We start from the raw sequence: 19,548 nt of genomic DNA, 5'->3' as shown, positions 1-19,548 counted from the left end.
AACAAACAGGGCATTTGTCGTCTGAAATGGGAAAATGCTTAATTTATTAGTCATGCCACCGAAAAATCGAATGTCAAAATGATGCAACTCAGACATACTGAAAACCAAAGACAACCTTAATTCCTGGTCAAAGTAATGAATCCATGACCAAACCTGAGTTTAAATATGCATCGTCAGTGCAGCATGATTGCTTATTCATGTGCACTTCAGTGAGAGATGGTTTGAGCCCCTTCTTTGCACCTGTTACAACTTTGATGCACTCATTACCATACAAGCAGTGACTCGGTATACAGGAAGGTTGGCATTTAGTTTTACAGTCTCAACACATTTCATTTACAATAATACACAGGAGAAGAACAACACTACACTCTTTACAATGTTAGACTCTACAGCTGCTGGTGAGAGCTGGACAGGACGTTTCATTTCACTTTGTGGAACAGCTTGTGCGCCACCTATAAAGAAATGAGAACACAATTAGCATCTTTGAAGTCAAACATACAAATCAAGTCACATGCAGTCGGGTTTCTCTTATGCCATTTGGGCACTTACACAATGGTCCCGTGCGTGCAGGAAGTCAAAGAGTTCTTCTGTGCATTCCTCTCGTGTGTTGGATTTAGAGCCGACTCTGCTTTCACATGTCTCCAGCAGCTCCTTGTAGTGCATGCAGTGTTCAGTCTCCCCACACTTGGTTCTAATCGTTTCTAAAGGATCCTGTGAGGGGCAAAAGTGGTAAATCGTGGGAATTTGCATCTAAATTGACTTAAATTATAAATGTTAGAATACAACGTGTGTTATCAGATTTATAATACATACTGCTGGACGGCTTCTGAAACTACTTAAAATAGTTTGTCGGATTCTGAATCTGCAAACTAAATCAAATCATAAAAATGTAGGAGCCAAACAATTAATATTAGTTTCTGAAAAACAGAAATATAAAGTAGCAGAAATTATTTGGACAAATCATTTGTACTGAAATATTACTTTTATAGTTACTTTCCACGACTGAACCAGACAACTGTATTGATATAATCATGGTCTTTTTAAATGGTGCCCATTTCTCTAATTAAAATGGTGTGTTGCTCTGTGTTAAGGTATTTAATGTTATTAGTACACATACCATAACCGTTTGCTTATAATCTGTTCAATATTTACAATTAATATTCCTTCTGTCATATTTATATATATATATATATATATATATATATCGTTCAAGGCAAACAAACAGGGCATTTGTCGTCTGAAATGGGAAAATGCATAATTTATTAGTCCTGCCACCGAAAAATCAAATGTGTCAAAATGATGCAATATATATATATATGATATATATATATCTCTCACTGAAGTTCACATGAATAAGAAATCATGCTGCACTGACGATGCATATTTAAACTCAGGTTTGGTCATGGATTCATCACTTTGACCAGGAATAAAGGTTGTCTTTGGTTTTCAGTATGTCTGAGTTGCATCATTTTGACACATTTGATTTTTCGGTGGCAGGACTATATATATATATATATATATACACCTTGTTAAATTCAACAGGTATATTTTCTACTTTCTTGTTTATTTCTAGTCTTTGAATTGTCATTGTACAAATGCCTTGTCTTTTTATGCTGCTGCAACACAAACAATTTCCCAAATTGGGATCAATAAAGTACCATCTTATCTTATGTTTGGGGGTTTAAAATTATGTTTGAAATTATATGTTGTCCACAAAGCATATTCATAACATTAATGAACAACAAACTTACCACCATGTCTTCTTCCTCCTCTTCTTCTTCTTCTTCTTCTTCTTCTTCTTCCTCCTCCTCAGCAGGGGCATCTTCCTCCTGCTCATTGACAATATAATGGATATTTATTTAGTTTTGCATGAAAAATATTATTTTAAAAAAGGAACATGGACTGCATTAAAGCTTCAGCTCAAATAATAATGCAGGTATAATTAAAATCTACTTGTATAACCAACAAACCAATATAAAATGCCGGTGTTACACCTGTGACCAATCACAGCAAAATTAGACATCTTGACAAACGTTAATTAATGTGTTAATATGTAAGCTCCGAGTCATATCTTCAAAGCAACCGACACTCAGCTCGTTACAGCGCAGATAACGTTAGTGTTGCTGTTGGGTAACATGGACCAACAAATAGCCCTACAAAAAAAGCGACTTTTTTTAGAAACGTATAGGTATTTTTCAGTACCTCCTCGTCGGGGTCATCGTACTGGATCATCTTCTTCTCGAACCCCATGATTACTCCTCTAAAATGTAGAAAGTATCCCCACAGAGGACAGAATTCAAGAACTCGTCTGCGGCACTTTTCGTTAAGGACGTAAGGTCGGTCACAAGCAGGAAACAACGAGCTGATAACCGGAAAGCGTTTTCTATTGGTGTAAAGTGATAATTGAGGGGGCTTTGGTCCAATCATTGAATTGTATTTTCTGTAATCCCCCGCCCATAAAGGCAGTCAAGGCAAGTGGAACCTTTGTTTTTGGCTGACGGAGCGGAGACGGACCAAAAAGATAGCAGCACAGCAAGATGGCGCTGCTCATGGAGACCAGACTGCTGCTGAGAAAAGTTAAAGATTTAAGATGTCTAACGCAAAAACGTCACCGAGTGAAGGAAAAATGGGTATGTAGTGGATGCAGATATAGATATATAGCCGATCATGGTCGTTATCTGTAAAACAGTTTCTCCCTTTGAGATGTTAAATTAACTTCATGTCCTACCTAAGCCATCCAGAATATCTGCAATAGCAATATAGAGTAAACGTTTAAAATGGATAGATTACATTTACACATGCATGGCGAACTTAATCCATGAGAACTTGATTGAAGTTAAACAAACTGTTAAGATACATGACATTTTCAATGTTCGTCTCTAGCTAAATATGCATCAACATACATTCACTATTGTTTTCCCATAGAGTTTACTTATTATGTGTATAATTGTATTACATTTCATCACAATATATTTTCATATTTCAAAGAATATATAACTATGCACCAACATGACCTTTAAAACCCTGCGTTAAGCCAATTTGTTTAACTTAACTAATTAAACTAACACATAAACAGATAAGAACATCAAAACATGTAACCTGTGTTTTTGATCTCCCTCCTTTCCGACAGGCTGCCACACGGATCAAGCACCCTGCCACCGGCCTGGCCCTGCAGAACTTCGATTCCACCTACAGTGTCCAGCTGGGGCCGCTGTGGCCATCCGTCCGAGCCGCCCTGTTGTCAGAGAGGAAATACGGCGCCTTGCTCAATAACTACGGCCACGATGATGTTCAGGCAGAGCTCCAAGCCAAGGGATGCAAAGATTTCCCCAGTGACATAGAAACAGAAGGTGGGTGTGCATTTCTCCTCTTCCTACGAAGCCATATCAAGCATGGCACACAGAATTAAAAACAAAACAAAAAAATAAATCATGCCATTTGTTTGGGGCTGCACATATATTTCGTTTTTTTTAAATCGACTTCAGTGTTTCCCACAGATTTGAAATGTACTTGGGGTGGTGGTAGCGGAGGGGGAGGTGACGTGCAACAACATTAACCTTAACCTTTCTGTTGGTCGCTTCTTAGCAGATCCTTCACACGATGGCAGAGCGAACAGGTACAGGCAGGGCCCATAGTGATAGCCCTATAGTTTAAATCTACTACCCACAAATAAACAAATTCCCTAGGGGGGTCCGGGGACATGCTCCCCCGGTAAGATTTTCTTTTAAATGTTGGAGTTCAATGCATCAATCTGGTGCATTTTGAGGGGAAAATAAAGAGAGACTAGATATATGGGAACACCTATATGAAACAGAACTGTATACATTTCAATAATCATACAATCAGGGTCATAACCAATAACATATCCAATATGAAAAAACATGACACCCTCAAATGGAAATATGTGTTTACATAAATGGTGACCTAACCGTTTGAGACCCACTGAGAACTTAGACTAAGTTAACTATCTAAACACTCAGAGTCCTTTACCTCACCTGAGCTGAGGTTATCCCGAGCTTGAATGACACACAGACCAATCAAGGGCTTTGATTTATGATCTGTATGACAGTGGCCATGTCGGCCACATCATGTAGACAGCCAGTCACCCTGTGTGAGGCAGGCCACTTAACAGGCCAGGCCATCGGGAAACCCCCCAGTCCTCCTGGACTGGGTACAGGAAGCGTAGATTGAGGGATCATTGTCCACAAGTTAATCGATCGCAGATGGCGTCGTGGTCACGGACGAGAAAAAAAAAAGAATTATAAAAAAAACGAAATGGGTCGCGAAATATACTTGGGTGGCCGTTAATACACCTGGGCGGCCCGCCCAAGTATAGTCTGTGTGGGAAACCCTGGACTTGGATATTGACATTTCCTTTTTCAAGTTAACTGAAGAAGGGTATCTGCACTTTATTAGGTAACTCATTCTTTTTTTTCTGTGCCTTTTTTCTTTTGGGTCAATTTGTTCATGGAAAATTGATGTTTGAAAAGCTTTCCTTTTTTCCCCCCCCCAAGTGATTTATTTTATTCAAAGGGTGTACTGAAATCAGATGAAAGTGCAGGGTAGAATTTAAAATACACAATATAGCACGTTGTAGTTAACACCAGAGGCCTGAACAGGATACAAAAAAGAACAACAACAAAATTCAAAGTAAGAACCACAAAGTAAGAGTTAATGAAAGCCATTAGCCTAATAAAATAGCAGCAGCTCAAGAGTTCTGTTACATATCAAATACATATTAGTTCATATATTGTTATATACTAGAATTATGACATAAACCAGAACGTTCGTTATTTCCCTTGAACATTGTGTATGAGAGAAATGGCACATTTTAAAGGAAAGAAAATGGGGAAGTTAATGTAAAAAAGCCAATTGCAAGTATGTCTTCTTTTAAAGTCATAATATTAAACTCAATCTTTTTCTATGTTGTTTAAAAAGCACAATCTGAAAATGATCCATTCTACTTCCTTCATTGGTTCTACAGCTCAGCCATGCTTGGAGCAAGAACCAGCAGTGGCCGGTGAGGAGGAATCCAGTCATGTTTCTGTGAATAAATCTGACCTTGATGCTCAGCAGCTTCCTGCTCTGCAGCTCAGCCCCAACATCAAGTGCTTGGTGTTTCCAAGAGGGGACATCACACGATTCAAGCCTGCTAGGTAAGCTTATCTGTTAGTTATAGTCAATTCTTAAGGCCTTTTTAAAGCTCTTTATTTTATAATTCAATAATTATAATATATATATTTTAAAATGGTTCAACAGTCAACAGGACCATTTATATCATGTCAAATGTCTTTGAACACTCAAAGTGTATTCTGATTCCTTCTTGTCCTTTTTGCCCTCTAAAGACCAGACATGTTTGGGTGTTTGGGTTACTACCTGATGGACGCAGCGTCTGTGCTGCCTTGTCTTGCACTGAACGTCCAGGAAGGTCACAATGTGCTTGACCTCTGTGCTGCTCCAGGAGGAAAGACCCTGGCTTTACTTCAGACCAAGTCTATAGGTAAGAGGGCTTCTCCCATCCTTCTGTTTTCCTCACACAGTGCTTCTGTCAGCTGTAATTAACCCTCCATCGGTTGCATTCAAAGGTTTTTTCGGCGTAAATGACACCTCCGTTTCTAGGACAACGAGACTGAGAAAAGTCCTTCACAGCTACGTTCCCAAGCCGCTTTTGTCAGACGAGAAACTACGCATCACCAGCTTTGATGGGACCAAGTGGGGGGAGATCGAAAAGAACACTTTTGACAGAGTAAGTATCTGACATGTCATCATTACATTAATGCACACAATGTAAACAATATAATGTTTTTCATTACTGCAAACATTTTTATTCCGATTTTATTTATACGTTTTCAACCATATCCAATGCAAATGTTGCTATATTTTTGAATGTTATTATAGTTTTCTCAATATCCTTTTCTATCTGTGTTTTTAATGTTTATGTATGCACTAGTGTTGTCACGATACCAACATTTTCGTTTCAATAGCGATACCAAGTCAAGAATTGCGATTCCGATTATTTTTCGATACTTTTCTTAAGAAAAGGGGAAACAGTCTTAAATGTAATTATTGTGCTTTATATTTCACACCAGAACCATAACCACATTGGTAAGTTAGCTAAAAAGATAGCCATATTAGACAGTTATCATTGCCATTAATTGCCTCGGCAAACTACGAAAACGTTTGTTTGTCACAAAATAAATTACACTTGTTTGACTTAGATTTGAGGGCAGGGGCTGAGCATGATGTAATGATGTTATCCATCACATTCGCTAACCTGTCTGTCTTTAAATTCTTTAAACAGCTCAGGGTGCCGGTCGGCGAGGTGCTTAGCCAAGTTTGATGTGTTGGCTCCCTTGGTTTGCAGGCATCTAAAACATGTTTCACAGACAGGCCTCGTGGTGTCCGTAGGCTTGCCCTCACTGTCAGAGATATCGCTCAAATACTTCCAAATTTCGCTTCTGGCGTCTTTTTTGTCAACAAGCCGAGGCGCAGCGGCAGTTGTACTCCCACTTGCAGCCATGCTTCTCGCTTTCTCACATGCTCTGTCAGCTAGCGCGTGCACGAGAGAGGGGAGGGACTTAGAGCGTGCTTGAGAGGGAGGGACTGCAGGCACGGCTGCAGTGCAGGGAGTGGAAGCAGAGCGCTGAACACACACGGCTCTTATTAAAGTACTTTCCCCCGTCATTCTTAAAGTACCGATACTAATGAAACGGAGGAATTGTACCGTTTTTAACGGCAGGGTATCGCGGTACCTTTCAAGTATCAGTACACCGTGCAACACTAGTATCAGTGTGAGAAAAAGTTTTTAGAGAGTACTTGTCCATGGACAAGTGAGTTTGGCAATGTACTTGTCCGAATACATTTTTCACTTGTCCAGAATTGACAAAAATTGGGGCCACTGGAATCTTCTTCTTCGTCATCGTATTTTTTTACATTTTCCCACGGTTTTTACGACACCGCTAACGTAAGTGAGCGGTAACATTTTACTGCATCACACAAAGGGATGGGTATCGTTTGGATTTTAACGATTCCGGTTCTGCTTTTCGATTCCGGTTATTTTCGGTTCCGGTTCTTTGAGAGGGTGAAAATAAGTCCCATGACAAACTGGGAGAAAAATATATTTCTGAAAACATTAAGTCAAATCTGTATTCCTATTTACAAATCACTTCATACTGTTTAATTTCTTACGGTTATTGAATACAATTATATAAAAATAATCTCTGCATTGTTTAGTTAGTTCTAAGTGGTGCAGTTTGAGAATGTACAAAGACTCCAGCTCATTCAAAACTCTGCAGCTAGACTACTAACGAATACCAAAAGGAAGGAGGGCTACTCTCCACTGGCTTCCTGTAACCTTCAGAATTGATTTGAAGGTGCTTCTCCTCACATACAAAGCTCTGAATGGACAAGGACCCAGCTACATGGCTGACTCTCTAATGAACTACACACCCGCCAGAACTCTGCGATCATCAGCTGCAGGTCTACTAGAGGTCACCAGAAAGAGTCCTAAGAAGATCGGTGATGCAGCCTTTGTAAACTACGCCCCAAACTGTGGAACACGTTACCCAACAATATTAGGGAAGGCTTAATCTCTTTACCAAAGCATTTTACTGATCTTACACTATTATACTGCACTATTCTCTGTGATTGACATTGCACTATTTCTCTATGTTTTATTCCCCATGTTTTTATTTTTAATTATTTTATCCCACTTTATGCTCTTGCTGCTTGTTTTACACTGATGTTATGTCTTATTTTGTACTGATGTAAAGCACTTTGAACTGCAATCCCCTGTATGAAAGGTGCTATACAAATAAAGTTATTATTATATTTATAGCCTATAGGCCTAGCGCTTTTCTACAACTCAAAGACGCTTGCACGCTTACACATGTCCTGCAATACACCTGCTGCAGCTGCCCAGTCCCTCACTGTTTGTAAAAGTTAATAAATAGTATAAATAGCATTTCAATAATGTACTTTCTATACCCTGCTTCATAAACAATACTGACATCCTGCTCCTCCGAGTCTGGGGGTCCGGGGATGTGAGGACAGCGCGAGGACAGACAGGGAGGCTGCTTCACTTCATAAAGGAAATGGCGGTCAATATTAACAGCATAGGAGCTAAAACGCTTAATAACCTTCATTACGTGTTAGAGAAAGAACATAGAAAGTTTGACAAAGTTGAGGCTGTTAAACAGGCAGCGGATCCACTGTGTGTAGAAAGAGAGAGAGGCGCTGAGCTGCACCGTGCAGCGATCAGCTGATACGGAGCATAGAGAGAGCTGCGGTCCGCGGGGCTCGGCCTCGCCTCCCCTCCTCACAACTCTTATTAATCCCGGGACCGGACAATTGTTATTTGTTCCTACTCGGAACCGAGTGTTGCTTCCCAACCCGGCCACTGTGCTACACTTCCCGCTCCGCCCCGCCCCGCCCCGCCCAGCCCCCGTCTAACTGTACAGAAAGCGGCGAGATGCATTTCCTTAGGAATCGACATGCAGAACCGAAACTAACATTTCTAAACGAACAATGGCGGACACGGACAATTTGCGAATGAGTTCTGCCTTTTGTAAACTGAATGTATCAATAATTTGTCAATACATCGGGGCGAAAAACGTCACTTGTCCGCCGGACAAGTCAATTGAAAGATCTACTTGTCCGATATTGTAAATAACACGTCCCGGACGGTGGGACGTGTACTTTTTCGCACACTGTTAGTATGCACCATCACACCAAGTCAAAATTCCTCGTATGTGTTAACCTACTTGGTGATAAACCGGATTCTGAATCTGATCATGTTGCTTGATATGAGACGTGTTTATCCTAACACCACCACTTTTTCCACCTATTCCTTTTGTCTTCCAGGTCCTTGTTGATGTCCCTTGCACCACAGACAGACATTCACTCATGGAGGATGACAACAATATATTCAGTAAGAACCGGACGGGGGAGAGACGCAGGCTGCCGCAGCTACAGCTGGATCTGCTGCTGTAAGTTTTGGTGAACCTTTAAAGACATTGTGGTTATTATCTTTGAATGTGGCTACATTTTGTCACATCAATATAAAGTGAAGCCACAAGAGGACAAGATTACTTATATTGAATACTCCCTCTCTCCATCGTGCAGGGCAGGGATTGAAGCAGCTTGTCCAGGAGGGGAGATCCTCTACTCCACCTGCACACTTTCTCAAATCCAGAACCTGAGTGTGGTGGAGCAGGCCATCCACACGGCTCGAGAAGACCACGGCATCCAGCTCAAGGTCAGACACACACTCTGCAGGAGTTATTAAAGGTCCATCTTATCTTATCTATTTTACACCAGTTCATTAATGGTAACATTTGTTTTCGGACACATTTAATTTCCTATAAAAAAGTCGGGTGAGAACAATTCTCACAATCTAGTTCCATTGTTAACTTTTAAAAATCGATCTTTTAAAAATGTTTTTAAATGTGTAGCTGAGGTGCTTGAATGCGGCAACTTGGAAGAAGTCTTATGAGCCACCGCTCTTCATTATTGAACAAATATCTATTTCAAGATTCAAGGGTGTTATTGTCATATGCACAGTAGCTTCAGTGTAGTTATGGCAATGCACATCTTAAGTACCTAGCACCTCCAACAAAGCAACACATTATATATAGGACATAAGACAAAGTAAAAATAAAAAGCAAACATTGAAATAAAACAAAGCAAAGTTGGAGAGCAGCAAGAGACATGGCAGCCGTCCACGGCGCCATCTTTTCTTCTCAAATATTCTCAACCAAGCCTTTTGTAACTAACCATCAAAAGTGAACACTTCACACTGCTCTGCTCGGTGCCTAAGCTAAGCTAAGGCACGAGAGTAGAACAGTGTACTGCTGCAGAATGAATACTTATACTTACCTTTATCTGCAGCTGTGCACAAATTCTGGATCATACCACAAACAAATAAAAATCTGCGCAGCATTCAAATGTTAGACGTTATGAATGACTTCAATCTACTCAGTACAGCCTGTCTGAAACTAAGCAGGTCCAATGACAGTCTCCAGCTGAGAGGAAACATGTCGCTGTCATTTTTTATATAAGTACATTTAAATGTCGCTGATCGGTACCAACCTGTTTTAACCAAAACCCTGACGCACACTTTGTAAGCGTCAACCAGAAACAGTTTAACAGAGATTCAATGATGCAACCCAACAAAATATGAAGATTTTTGACCACTAGGAATAAAATGACATCAAATAATTTGACCTTTTTTAATTTCCTTATTCAGGTTGTTGATCTGCGACCCCTCACACACATGTTTAGGAAAACCTTTGACTTTGCCCCCGACCTCCCCCTGGGTGAGATGGTGGTCCCGCATTTAGCCGCTAACTTTGGCCCGATCTACATGTGCAAGCTGAGGAGGCTCACATAGACTCTGGACTGATGAGTTGCTTTGCACCAAATCTTTGTGGACATTTGAATGATTTGTTGATGCTTTATGGACTGAGCAGAGGATCCCCCTGTGGACTGTGGAAGCATTGGACTACGGTTGGTCAAATGTGACGGGACACACAAAGAATCCGGGTGAAGGACCGCGACTGAGAGATTATCATTGTGGACGGCATGGAACTGCAGAATTGTATGGAGACTTTTGGACTCAACCTACAGGAACACCAGTTACATTCATACATTTTGTTTGCTTTGAACATTCTTTTTATTTATTTTGAAGAACAAGAAAATAACCACACTTGGTTACCCAGTAGCATATGCATTGAATTAGCATAATTGATCCAGAAAACCACACATCCGGCCTCAAGTGCACAAACATTTGTAACAATCCTCCACATGGACAAAACAATCCCTCAGCCCAGTCAATAATGCCAGACTGCTTTTATTCCCCAAAATATTTCTAACATGTTCTTCCTTAAAGGTGAGTTTTCCAACCGAAACCGTAATGTATAAAATATAGGTAACAATATCAGAGACTTCCACTATTGAAGATAATGAGATTCATCTGCAACATTATAAGAAATAGAACATTTATTTGCATACATGCATGAAAGTGGACTCTGGTTGTTTCAATGTCACTAAACCTATTGTCTTTACATCATGTCCTCTAGAATAAATGCATTTTTTCAGTTCTCTGTTTTCTTATTTGAACTCCATCAGCTTTGCAATGTCTTTTCATATTGCAGTTATATTGTGTCCCTGTAGATGGCAACAACAGCTAAGATTACAGCGTCCTGTATACGTTGTGTCCACTAGACTAGAGGACACTGAAGAAGTGTCTGAGCTCCACTCTGTATGCCCTTAGAGATCACATTACTAAAACACACATTTCCATCAGAATTACCTGCTCTCTTTAACTCTGCAATGAGAACGGGTTTGGGCTTGTTCTCTGGTTAGTCATCAGGTTTGATGGCTTTGCCTAATAACGCGTTGTGTGGAAGCAGGGTGTGTAATGGACAGGCAGGTAATGACTTATTTGACTATTTGGCTTCTCACATCTGAATCTGTGCAACTTTCATTATTATATCTGGATTGAGTCTGTTTTGCATTGACATCACTCAGAGGGGAAGTGTTTGCTCTGCCTAATGTGAGCGGAGAGGTGCCTCTTTTTCCATCACACCGCCGATGACCCTTTATGTTGTCCTGCAATGTAGCGTGAAAAAGGTGTGTGTGTGTCTAACGAGTCCACCATCCACATCCCACTGTCATTAAGCTGCTCCAAGTGCAGGAGCCGACTCCCATCCCCGTGCAGGTTTCGGACGGCAGCCATGCGGCTCCCAGATGAACATTAAAGAGGCAGCAGAGAGCTAAAATGGGACGTTTTGCCCCTCCGCTTTTTTGATTCCACAGATGAGTGCAGATAATTTTCTGTGCGATTGTGAGTGATTACTGTATTACTGCGGTGAAAGGGGGATGTATCTGGGAATGCAGAGGGAATTAATGACACATAAAAACTATTTTTGTATTGACTGCTTTCGTCTCCAGGGCCTCGGATGCCTCCCCGTACATCTTGTGATTACCTAAACGTATTGTAAATATGTGTTTCCTATGGGCTCTTACATAAATTTACATGTTTTAACACTCGGGAGATGGCAGACGGTTAGACATGAGTTACTCTCCATGCTGCCTGTCTATAGAATCCACTGGCTGTCTGCTTTATTATTGAATTAGCCAATGAACCGCTGTGCGTTTGTGTCCCTGTGTGTAAGCCTGTGTTAGGCAGACATCTGCTGTGTATTAGAAAGATGAATATTATGGATTTATCTTCCAGGCTTCTGTTGTGTCAAATACAATTTCAAATGTTGCATTGTTAATAAACACACTAATGGTGTCATGTTTTCAGCTAGTACCTCACAAGCTGCTGAGTGAATGATCGTGTACCATTAGGGGTGACCTCTATCTATTGAAACTGGAACACTAAAGTTTGTTGGTAAATGATGGCAAAAGGGAAAAGCACTGACAATGGTGGAACATAATAAAGTACATTTCCTCATACTGAACTTAAGTACACATTTTAGGTACTTCTACTTTACCAGTCTTTTAAATGTATGCTACTTAATAATTCTACTTTACTACATGTTAGAAGCCAATATTACATTTTATAATGTACTACATCATTTGGCAGCTCTAGTTACTAGCTACTTTATTCAGATTATGGGCTAAATATAGATCAACTAGTAGGTACAAATTATTATTATTATTTAATTTTAGATATCCACGAGCAATTCCAATTAGCTTCAAAGTTACCAATTGTGATAAATGAATGCGTCAATGCTCATTATCCAGTGATTTTATATTTGATTCGGAAATGGACAAGAATGCATACTTTTCTTTTGTTACTATAATTTTAATGGCGATATTTGTACTGTTACTTAGGATTTTGAATGCAGGACTTTAACTTGTAACAGAGTATTTTTACATATTACTACTTTTACTTAAGTACAAGATCAGACCTCTTTAGTTTAGTCAATTTATTGAACATGTCAGAAACAAAAAAATATAACAATAATATATATATATATATTCTCTTTTTTTCTTTTTTTCACTCAGATTAATAATTATAACAAAGTACCAAAAAAACAAATACTAACAAAAAACAATAATAATAATTTTCAGATAGTCTCTGTTCATGTTCATCAGGGGCAAGAAGAAGCTTAAACAAACTTTTCTGGTCCTACCCCCTCCAACATATATTTTTCTTATAAAACATTAGGTCATCGTCATCAGCGACATGTTTGTCTTGTTAATCTTTTTTTTTTTTACAAAACAATTACAAGAAATAACAACAAATGGGATTTTACAGGTCCTGTTCATAGCCATTAATGATTTGACTCCTAAATAATACTTTCATTTTAGATTTGTACAATATTTCAGTGCATCTTTACAGTTATTCCACAGACTAACACCTTTTGATGAGATGCAATGAAGTTTGGCATTTGTTCGTACGGGTGGTTTTTTGAAAATGCAGTTTCCTCTCAACATGTGTATGCTTTCTCTCTGTGTGAAAAGTCCCTGGATATTATGAGGTAATTGTTGATTTGCGGCTTTGAACATAATTTGAATAGTTTTATAGTCAACCAGGTCTTGTAGTTTTAGTGTTTTTAGTTTGATGAACAATTTATTTGTTGGTTCTCTGTAGGTAGTTTTATGTATAACTCGTATGGCTCTTTTTTGCAGGAAGATAGGATGTGTATTTGTTTTATATGTGTTCCCCCAAACTTCCATACGATACATCATGTATGGAAGTATGAAGGAGCAGTACAGCATAAACAAAGAAGCTTGATTAATTAGGTATTTGGCTTTATTCAGAATTGCTATTGATTTGGATATTTTGGCTTTGATATAGCTTATATGTGGTTTCCAACTTAATTTATTGTCTATGATTACTCCAAGGAACTTTATTTCCGATACTCTTTCTAATTGGACGCCATTTATAGTGAGTTTCTTCTCTGTATTGGTCGATCGATTCCCAAATATTATGAGTTTGGTTTTGCTTGCGTTCAATGTTAATTTATTTTGGTCAAACCAGATTCATGGTCAACCGTGTCAAATGCTTTTTTAAGGTCCAGAAATATCCCTATTGCATATTCTTTCTTTTCTATTGCCTTAGTAATGTGGTCCATAAATTCTATAACTGCAAATGATGTAGTTCTGTTTTCTCTGAAACCATATTGTTGTTCATAGAGTATGTTATGTTTGGTGATGAAGTCATTTAGTCTTGTATAGTAGATTTCTTCCAGTATTTTAGAAAACTGTGAGAGCAATGAAATTGGTCTATAGTTTGACAGTACATGTTTATCTCCAGATTTATGTATTGGTATGACTTTAGCAGTTTTCATTTTATTTGGAAATACACCGGTTTGTATCGACTGATTACAGATGTGAGTTAGTGGTTTGGCTATACATTCAATAATGTTTTTAACTGTATACATGTCAATATCATGACAGTCTGTAGACCTTTTACTCTTAAGTTTTTTAACTGTGTCAATAATTTCATTTTCATCAGTCCCTCTTAAGAATATAGTTTACTTCACATATATATCTTTACTTTCAACACCATAACTACAACCAGTATGTGGAATTTCCCCAGCTAGACAAGGACCAACATTGACAAAGTACTTATTGACATCTTCGGCAACTGAGGTCATGTCATAAATTACTGTATCATTTTTTGACAGAAAACTGTTTGGGTATTGTGCCTTTCTATTTCCTTTTTTAATAATGGTATTTAATACATTCCATGTATTTTTAATGTTATTTTTGTTATCCTCCAATACTTTGTTGTAATTATCCATTTGGCTACATCGTATTACCTTTGTTAGTTTGTTTTTGTATGACTTGTATTTTTGCTCAGCCTCGACTGATCCATTCTTTAAGAAGTCTTTATATAATTCATTTTTCGTTTTACATGCATTTAATATTCCCTTAGTGATCCATGGTTTTTCAGCATATTTTTGTTTCACTATTTTCTTTACACGAGGACAATGTTTTTCATACAGCCCTGATAGAATATGTAGAAATGATTCATAGGCTTCATTTTCATCTTGCACATACACTTTGTTCCAGTCTTGTTTAGATCATTCTTCTTTAAAAGAATGAAGAACAGAACAGACTCTGGTGTTTTGTGTCTTGTAATTGTGACTTTTCTGGTGTCTTTTTTGATCCTAGTACAGTTCTGTATTGTTGCAAAGACTGGCAGGTGATCACTTGTGTCATTGATTAATATTCCACTTATTACTTTCCTATCCATAACATTTGTGAATATGTTGTCAATGAGTGTAGCACTGTGTGATGTTATTCTGGTTGGTCGTGTGATTGTAGGATATAAACTGTTGCTATACATAGAATTAATAAATTCTGTAGTTGCATTGTGTTCTTGTGGGTTCAGCAAATCAATGTTAAAATCTTCACATACAAAGAGCATTTTCTTGCTGCTTGTGTAGTTATACAGTTCAGCTAGCTTTTTCTCAAATGTGTCAATACATGATCTTGGTTTTCTATACACGCAGCTTATCAGAAGGTTTTTAGATGTTTTCATTTCAATTTCTACTGTTATGCATTCCATAATGTTGTCTACAGCGAAAGACATATTACTGACAGATCTACTTTTGTAACTTTTGTTAATGTAAAGTGCAGTCCCCCCACCTTTAGAATGTGTCCTGTTAGTAAAAAACATGTTGTATCCCTCGATTTCAACCATGTCAGCTTGCTCCTCACTAAGCCAGGTCTCTGATATTGCTAGGGCTGTAACTTGTTTCTCCAGTTGCCTTAAACAGTGTTTGATCTTTGATACATTTTGAAATGAGGCTTCTGCTATTAAAATGTAATATTGATATTGATCCATCCATCATTCCATTTATTTTGAGTTGATCTTCTGTGTAGTATTCACATTGGTTATGGATGTTATTGTAGAAATTATTTTCAGGGTCAATATCCTTTTCAATGTCTTGTGATCTATGTTCCGTGTATTTGAAACATTTCAAGTCCAGTTTTTCATATTCAGCAACAATATTCTAAACATTAACAAGTGTTCAGATCTCAAAATATGAACTTTATCTAAATGATCACCTGCTCTGAAATGAAGGATTCAGTTTTGTGGTGAAGACTTAGGTGTCTTCATGTTTAGTAAAGAAACACACAGAAACCCAGTTGTTGTGTATTTAAAGCAAATGCTGCTGTTCCCGCAGCCCAGAGGTGAAGCTCAGACGTGTCCCAGTTGGCGGTGGGAGAGGGGATTTCCCCGATGGGGGTCTTTGTTGCAGAGGCAGTGTGTAGACTGAGCCCAGCAGGATGCTCTGCCACAGGGCGGATATAAAATGATATGTAGTGTGGGATTTTATTTTCATATGTACACATTTTTGACGTTTATTTCTAGATTTCTACTTACTTTTACAGGCATCCAGGTGTCAATTGAAATTAGGGAAAGTATTATTTGTATCATGTTCCAGTAAAACGTGTGTAAGGACAGACTGAGGAGATGCAGTTGACATGTTTACCTCTTCCCTTTCCTAATTCATTCATTTCTTTTTTCTCTTCATTTTCCTCCACGCTGGTGAAGCTCACATAGATTTGAAGACTCACTGGATCTCAAACTGTTTTGAGGCTCATTTAGATTATGACACAATTGCCCTTTTGCACAATTTTCATCTATAATTTTGGATGTGTGATAATATTTAATATGTCAAATGTCATTCTTCTGGTATCTTCTTGTATCAACATATATATTGGTATGGAGCTATATTATTGAACCTACCTTCAGTGTTAGTTTTCTGGTGGCACAGGCCTGTGAAGATACAGTACTTTCATAATAAAGCATGCTTAAATGTAACATTTAAGAACATGGGATATTTACCGTCTTTTCTGTCGCTCATAGCTAAAACGTTTCCCTTTATACTATTTATAAACTTGTGTCAACCACGCCTTGTACACAAGCCATACACTTGATATGTTATCTAAGCATCCTCCGAATGCCTCAGTCCTCCATGAAGTGGCTGAGAGTTTAGTGAGGCCCCCATTGGAAATTCAACGGTAGGTTTAGGCTGCAGCCAGATTAAGAAGAGAGAATGGGGGTTTTCTTCTCTCTAAGAAGATTAACCGGGGAGGGGTGAGATGGCAGTCAGTGTTTAAGGAAAAAAAAGGACACGAAGAAATTGGAAGATGAAGTGGAACTAAAGGAGGGTGGCCCAGGACACACAGTTCAGCCACCTGTTGTCTTTCTCTATCTATTGCACTACTTGATTTTACACTTATGATAAAAGTCTTGAGTCTTAAAGGATTTGAGTTGCAGTTTCCCCTCAAGCATCACGTATGAGTTCAATCTCTTTTCTTTGCATGTGTATGTGCAGCTGTGAGCCTGATTGTACTCTCCCTTAAGTTCCTGCTGGTGGTTTCCAGGAGGGCTTTGATGTGTATCTGGGCAATGCACTATTAGAGGGATTTCCCTGGGCCTGACAGCTCAGAGAATATGTGGCGAAATGGCAATGCCAGTGAGCTAAAAGAATGCTGGAAACAGGATTAGGATCATATTCTGGCAGACCCTGTCACCTCCTCAATGGGCCGAGGTTTCTAACGCTGGCACTTTTCATTCTCGCCATGCTTAAAACCTTTAAGAGAACCATGGAGCGGAGGGAGGGGGGAAAAAGCACTGATTGAATGGTACACTGTGATTTTTATGTGGGGGGCTTGCTCCGGGGGGCTGTGTGTGTGTGAGAGAGTTAGTAGCAGGAGATGCAGAAAATTGGTAGACCTATAGAAGCAGGCATTTTCTTGCTTAAAAATATGTAAACATTACAGAATAAAGGAAAAAATACAATTTTTTAAAAAGAAGTTAGTTCAAGTAAAATCTTTAATCATGTCAGACAGTATAACTTAAAGGGGCCCCATTATGCACATTTTCAGATTCATATTTGTATTTGTGCCTCTACTTTGACATATTAACATGCTTCAATATTCAAAAAGCTCTTTATTTTTCTCATCCTGCCTGTGCTGCAGCAACTCTTTTCACCCTCTGTCTGAAACCAGAGCCAATGTCTGCTCTGATTGGTTAGCTGGCCGGCTCTGTTGTGATTGGTCAACCGCTTAGAGATGTCCCGCCTCTTAGACTATCACGTACAATGTCTTGGAAAGCTAGCCAATAGAAGCGTGATTGTTGGATGTCACTATGTCCAGGAAGTAAACAAAGGAGTCCAATGGAGGTGTTTCAGGCAAGCGGGGAGTGTATAGAACACGCTTCAGAAAAGGAAAACCTCAAAAAAAACACAATAGGGCCCCTTTAAAGGATTTGGTTTCATATCATCCTATAGCCATCATTTATTGGAAAAATCATTTTTTTCAGTCCTCACACGCACGCACACACACACACACACACACACACACACACACACACACACACACACACACACACACACACACACACACACACACACACACACACACACACACACACACACACACACACACACACACACACACACACACACACACACACACACACACACACACACACACACACACACACACACACACACACACACACACACACACACAAATACACACATGTCAACACTTGCTTAAAGGAAAGTGGATTGAGATATGTGGCAGCCTAGGTGGTTATGGAAGGTAAAGTAGTGAATATACAGCCTTGAGTGTTAAGAGATAGAAGCACCTGATCCAGCATCAAGGGCTCAACACACTTGACCCTGCAGCGGTACAATCTAGCAATCCCTGTTCGACCCTCAGGGCGTGTGTGTTTGGGGGATGGGTGTTTAAAAAAAGGGAACATTTGGAACAAGAGTACTGTGTTATGTTTTCCCCTCAAAAGCCCCGAGGAAATCCTGCCGCGTACATGGACAGACTCCTACCCCCGGATAACAAGGACATTCACTTGTGCTGCATAGACACCACAGTCTTATCAGTCATACCATCAGCCTTGCCCTTGACGGAGGACACACAACTTGTATGTGGTGTAATAAAACACAACAAGGGTTGGGGTGAGGTGTTACACCCACATTAACGCTGCTAATCTGCTGAGATCATTATCCGACTGTTGGATCGTGGTGATTCATAACGTGCGGAGAAATGCCGCAGCAAAGGTGCACATTTGTTATTTACACACATACTGAGGGGGAAATAGGTGTTAGAGGCCAATTCACTTAACAGCAGAGCAATGTCATACAGCTTCGTTGCGTTTACTGTGGGAAGAGCAAGGACACACATTTGGAATTGAGATGCCTTATTGCTTCGCTTTGAGTGTATGTGTGTGTGAGCAGGGTTGGGGTGGGGGTCTGTGCGTTTTGACAAACCATGCTGTTAAAGATATAATAGCAGCATAATCACCGCCCCAGGCCGTCATTCTTCAGGATAATGGCCTGCTTATTCATTGGGGATAGCTTATGTCTCCGTGCGCCTTTTCTTTTTTTTTCAGATTACGTTGTTCCTGTTCTGTCTCTTTTACTCCATACTCTTTGTCTCCATAAGAATTCTCATGCATTTTATTTGTATTTCATTTTTGTATTGTTCTTAATTTAATCTTCATTGTCTTGATTTATTTTCTTTACCTTTTCACTCTCACCTTTTTCCCAT

General features: G+C 39.2%; 2 protein-coding genes across 2 annotated transcripts; one reads left to right on the top strand and one right to left on the bottom strand.

The window, feature by feature from the left end:
* Nucleotides 1–22: 22 nt before the first annotated feature.
* Nucleotides 23–2,344, bottom strand: LOC117462079 (cytochrome b-c1 complex subunit 6, mitochondrial-like). Its single transcript, XM_034104147.2, has 4 exons — nt 2,203–2,344; nt 1,752–1,829; nt 550–711; nt 23–452 (listed from the first exon to the last, which is right to left on the bottom strand). Exons 1-4 carry the CDS (start codon nt 2,248–2,250, stop codon nt 420–422), a joined length of 321 nt encoding a protein of 106 aa, XP_033960038.1. The 5' UTR covers nt 2,251–2,344; the 3' UTR covers nt 23–419.
* Nucleotides 2,345–2,454: 110 nt separating this feature from the next.
* On the top strand, nt 2,455–11,099 carry nsun4 (NOP2/Sun RNA methyltransferase 4). Its single transcript, XM_034104128.2, has 8 exons — nt 2,455–2,630; nt 3,131–3,350; nt 4,985–5,156; nt 5,346–5,500; nt 5,586–5,746; nt 8,863–8,987; nt 9,124–9,256; nt 10,247–11,099. Exons 1-8 carry the CDS (start codon nt 2,538–2,540, stop codon nt 10,388–10,390), a joined length of 1,203 nt encoding a protein of 400 aa, XP_033960019.1. The 5' UTR covers nt 2,455–2,537; the 3' UTR covers nt 10,391–11,099.
* The last annotated feature ends 8,449 nt before the right edge of the window (nt 11,100–19,548 follow it).

The sequence above is a fragment of the Pseudochaenichthys georgianus genome, chromosome 17, assembly GCF_902827115.2.
Source record: "Pseudochaenichthys georgianus chromosome 17, fPseGeo1.2, whole genome shotgun sequence".
Classification (NCBI taxonomy): domain Eukaryota; kingdom Metazoa; phylum Chordata; class Actinopteri; order Perciformes; family Channichthyidae; genus Pseudochaenichthys; species Pseudochaenichthys georgianus.
This window is presented reverse-complemented; position numbering and strand designations above follow the sequence as displayed.